At 41.5% G+C, this 4,754-nt stretch overlaps 1 protein-coding gene across 1 annotated transcript; it reads left to right on the forward strand.

The window, feature by feature from the left end:
• Positions 1 to 929: 929 nt before the first annotated feature.
• LOC130934093 (uncharacterized) lies at positions 930 to 2,895 on the forward strand. The gene is made up of 3 exons (XM_057863682.1): positions 930 to 1,420; positions 1,698 to 1,818; positions 2,110 to 2,895. The coding sequence occupies exons 1-3, from the start codon at positions 930 to 932 to the stop codon at positions 2,893 to 2,895; spliced, it is 1,398 nt and encodes a 465-aa protein (XP_057719665.1).
• The last annotated feature ends 1,859 nt before the right edge of the window (positions 2,896 to 4,754 follow it).

The raw sequence follows: 4,754 nt of genomic DNA on the forward strand, positions 1-4,754 counted from the left end.
GTGGAAGGATGTGAGGTGTTGTTTTGATTTTGATATGGGTGTGGAGAAGTGTTATTGTGGGGGTATTGATATGTCCTCTGTGTGAATTTTTGCTGAGCTGCATTGTTGTTGGAGTTGTAACGTCTCTGGTCTTGGCTTTGATCTTGCTGATTTCCCCACCCAAAGTTTGGGTGGTTCCTCCATCCAGAGTTGTATGTCTTGGAGTATGGATCATGGTTCTATCTAGGTGAATTCCCAATGTAGTTGGCTTGCTCAAGGTCCTCTTCTTCAACTCCTTCTTGGGTTGTTGATGAGGTGGTGATTGCTGCCACTTGGTTCTTCTCCATCTTCTTGGTGAGGTCAACTAGCTGCTTGGTAATGAGCTTGTTCTGAGCCAGCAGAGCATCTACACTCTTATGTCCCTAACCATGAAGAGAAGGATGGAGATTGAGGAAGCCAAGCCAACAAGAATGGCACTTCAATTGGTTGACAGAACATTTAAGTTTCCACATGGGGTGGTTGAAGACTTGCTAGTGAAAGTAGGAGAATTCATCTTTCCTGCTGATTTCGTTGTGCTAGACATGGAAAAAGAGGCCAACACGTCAATCATCCTAGGAAGACCATTCCTAGCTACTGCTAGAGCCATCATTGATGTGCAAAAAGGGGAACTAGTCTTGAGATTGCATGAAGAGAAAATGGTTTTCAACGTCTTTAAAGCAATGAGTTACCCCAAAGAATCCATAGGAGAATGCCCATGGAACAGATAGTTCAAGAAGTCGTGGAAGAAAAACAATGTGGAGGAAGTATTGAGCTGGAACAAGCACCAGATGGAAAACTACCACAAGCAACCATGAGGAACTCAATCATGCCAAACTACCACAGACAACAAAGATGCAGAGTCACTAAAACTAGAGCTGAAAGCCTTACCACCCAGCTTGAAATATGCATATATGGGTGCTAACAACACTTACCCAGTAATCATAAATTCAAGTCTGAGTAAGGAACAAGAAGAGGAACTTATCCAAGTGCTGAGACAACACAAGGATGCCATAGGCTGGACACTTGCAGATTTAAAGGGGATCAGTCCTTCAATGTGTATGCATAAGATCTTACTTGAAGAGGATGCCAAACCCTCAAGACAACAACAAAGGAGGCTGAACCCAACTATGACTGAAGTGGTTCAAAAAGAAGTGCTGAAATTGTGGCAAGCATGGGTGATCTACCCCATCTCAAATAGCCCTTGGGTAAGCCCAGTACAAATAGTCCCTAAGAAGGGAGGGATCACTGTTGTGGCAAATGAGAAGAATGAATTGATACCCACAAGGACAGTAACCGGATGGCGCATGCGCATTGACTATTGGAAACTTAATGAAGCCACCCGGAAGGATCACTTTCCCCTACCCTTCATGGACCAGATGCTTGAGAGATTGGCAGGACTTGAGTATTATTATTTTCTGGATGGATATTCGGGCTACAACCAAATTGTTGTACACACCAAGGATCAGAAAAAAAATTTCATTTACTTGTCCATATGGTGTTTTTCCTTATAGGAGAATGCCCTTTGGATTGTGTAATGCACCTGCAACATTCCAAAGGTGCATGCTCTCCATTTTTTCAGATATGATTGAGAAGTTCATAGAAGTATTTATGGACGACTTCTCTGTGTTTGGGAACTCATATTCTGATTGCCTATATCATCTCACTCTTATGCTAAAAAGGTGTCAAAAAATTAACCTGGTTTTAAACTGGGAGAAGTACAATTTTATGGTGACTGTAGGGGTGGTTCTTGGTCACAAGATTTCAAAAGATGGTATAGCAGTAGACAAGGAAAAAGTGGAAGTAATTGAAAAATTACATCCACCTTGCAATGTCAAAGCAATCAGAAGCTTATTGGGACATGCTGGGTTCTATAGGAGGTTTATTAAAGATTTTTCAAAGATTGTAAAACCCTTTAGCAACCTACTTGTCTCAAATACTCTTTTTGTTTTTGATAGAGAGTACATGGTAGCCTTTGATGAACTCAAAAAGAAACTCTCCTCTGCACCTATTATAGCACCACCAAGCTATGGTCTTCCCTTTGAACTAATGTGTGATGCATCTGATTTTGCTGTTGGTGCTGTTCTAGGATAGAGGAAAGACAAGCTAGTACATGTTATTTACTATGCTAGCAAGGTCCTTAATGAGAATCAACGGAACTATACCACCACGGAGAAAGAACTTTTAGCCATAGTTTTTGCTTTTGATAAGTTTAGATCATATCTCATTGGCTCAAAAGTAATTGTGTTCACTAATCATGCAGCACTCAAATACTTGCTTACCAAACAAGAATCTAATTCCAGACTAATAAGGTGGATCCTGCTGCTCCAAGAATTTCATATTGAGATTAAAGATAGGAGTGGAGCAGAGAACAAGGTAGCTGACCAACTCTCAAGGATCCCACAAGAAGAAGAAATGCAGCAAGTAGCAGTAAATGAAAGCTTTCCTAATGAACAACTGATGATGATTCGAGTAGCCCATTGGTTTGCAGACATAGCTAACTTCAAGGCTATTGGGGAGCTACCAACTAACATCAATAAGCACATGAGAAGGAAGCTAATCAAGGATGCCAAACACTACATCTGGGATGACCCCTATTTGTTCAAAAAGTGTACTGATGGTGTCCTAAGAAGGTGTATATCCCATGAAGAAGGGCAGGAAGTGTTATGGCAATGCCATTGGTCAGCATATGAAGGTCACTTCAGTGGAGAAAGGACAGCAGCAAAAGTGCTCGAATCCAGATTTTACTGGCCAGCAGTGTTTAAAGATGCCAAGGAAATGGTGTCAAGGTGTGATGAATGTCAAAGAGATGGTAATCTAACCAAGAGGAATGAGATGCCACAGCAATACATACTAGAGCTGGAGCTATTTGATGTATGAGGGATAGATTTCATGGGACCCTTCCCAACCTCTTACTCAAATAGCTACATATTAGTGGCTATTGATTATGTTTCAAGATGGGTAGAAGCAATCACCACTGCAACGAATGACAACAAAGTTTTGATAAGCTTCTTGAGAAGGAATATCTTCAGCAGATTTGGAGTTCCCAAAGCACTCATTAGTGATGGAGGGTCACACTTCTGCAACAAACAACTGGAAGCACTCATTCTCAGATATGTAGTCAAACATAAAGTGGCAACTCCATACCACCCACAGACCAACGGGCAAGCCGAGATCTCCAACAGAGAGCTAAAACGAATCCTCGAAAAAAATGTTGGAAGCTCAGTAAAGGACTGGTCTAAGAAGCTAGACGATGCTCTATGGGCCTATAGGACATCCTTCAAGACCCCCATTGGGATGTCACCATACCAACTGGTATTCGGCAAGGCTTGCCACTTTCCAGTTGAACTGGAGCACAGAGCCTTCTGGGCTCTAAAACTACTAAATTTTGATGAGCAAGCTGCTGGAGAAAAGAGATTAATGCAACTCAATGAGCTAGAAGAGTTTAGAAATCAAGCATATGAGAATGCAAAAATCTACAAAGAGAACACAAAAAGGTGGCATGACCAAAAGATAGCAAGAAGGGAGTTCACTGAAGGACAGAAGGTGTTACTCTATAACTCAAGACTCAAGTTCTTCCCTGAAAAACTCAAGTCTCGATGATCATGACCTTTCACCATACTCAAAGTGTTTCCTATGGTCATGTGGAGCTCATGGAGGACAAGACTCAAACACTACTTGGGAGGCTCCTTGGAGGAGCAGAGAGTGAGTTACAAGCTCAGCTAAAGATGAAGGAATGTCAAGCTAATGACAATAAAGAAGCGCTCGTTGGGAGGCACCCCAACACTTTATCCTTTTTGATTTAATTGCTTTTTTTAGAAGTAGCTTGATGCCAGGGCATCTTGGCCAGTTTCACTAACCTTTTCTTTACTATTTTAGGGTAGTTTCATGTATTTTCTCAGTAAATAAGCAAGTTTTGGATGAAAATACACTTACACCTTGATTCAAGTAAACATTGTGAACTTCATATGATTTCATGAGAATTAGGCAAGAATTGAATGATATAATTGATGATGCATAATCTCATGACTTGGAACAGAGCTTTGATGTACTTTAATTGCTTGATTTCAGGACAAAGGAAGCAAGAAGGAGCCACGTTAGTTGTCACGTTAAGCTAATTAACGTAACCACTAACGTGGAATGGGGACAAGCTTGTAGCGTTAATGGAAAAAGTGATCACCAATAATGCCTTCAATGCCATCATAGCCCACGTTAGTTGCCACGTTAAGCACATTAACGTGGTAACTAACGTGGAGGAAAAGAGAAGCTCCAACGTTAGTGGTAAAAGTGAATGCCACTAACGTTCCACAAAGGCACATTTAGCCATGTTAATCTAATTAACGTGAACTCTAACGTGGGGGGAGGAAGCAATCGCTAACATTTGTGACACTCACCTTTATCACTAACGTTGGACTAAGCCAAGAGTGCCCACGTTAGTGGTCACGTTAAGACCACTAATGTGAAGAGTAACGTGGAGCTAAGCATGATGAGCCAACGTTAGTGACACTCACCTTTGTCACTAACGTTGGAGATGGCAATCACCACCACGTTAGGGGTCACGTTAATCTAATTAACGTGAACTCTAACGTGGGAAGGAGGAGTGTTTGGAGCATTAGTGACAAAGGTAAGTGTCACTAACGCTCTCGAAGCTTAGGCATGCCCACGTTAAAGGTCACGTTAGTTACACTAACATGAACTCTAATGTAGGGAGAAGACTGATGAGCGGATAATTTATACGC

Source organism: Arachis stenosperma, chromosome 6, assembly GCF_014773155.1.
Source record: "Arachis stenosperma cultivar V10309 chromosome 6, arast.V10309.gnm1.PFL2, whole genome shotgun sequence".
NCBI classification, from domain to species: Eukaryota; Viridiplantae; Streptophyta; class Magnoliopsida; order Fabales; family Fabaceae; genus Arachis; species Arachis stenosperma.

Coding starts and splice junctions, on each gene's coding strand:
- LOC130934093 (XM_057863682.1), top strand. CDS start 930: ATGGGTGCTAACAACACTTACCCAGTAATCATAAATTCAAGTCTGAGT. Junction 1,421..1,697: donor GAGAGATTGGCAGGACTTGA/GTATTATTATTT, acceptor TATGCTAAAAAG/GTGTCAAAAAATTAACCTGG. Junction 1,819..2,109: donor TAGACAAGGAAAAAGTGGAA/GTAATTGAAAAA, acceptor GTTCTAGGATAG/AGGAAAGACAAGCTAGTACA.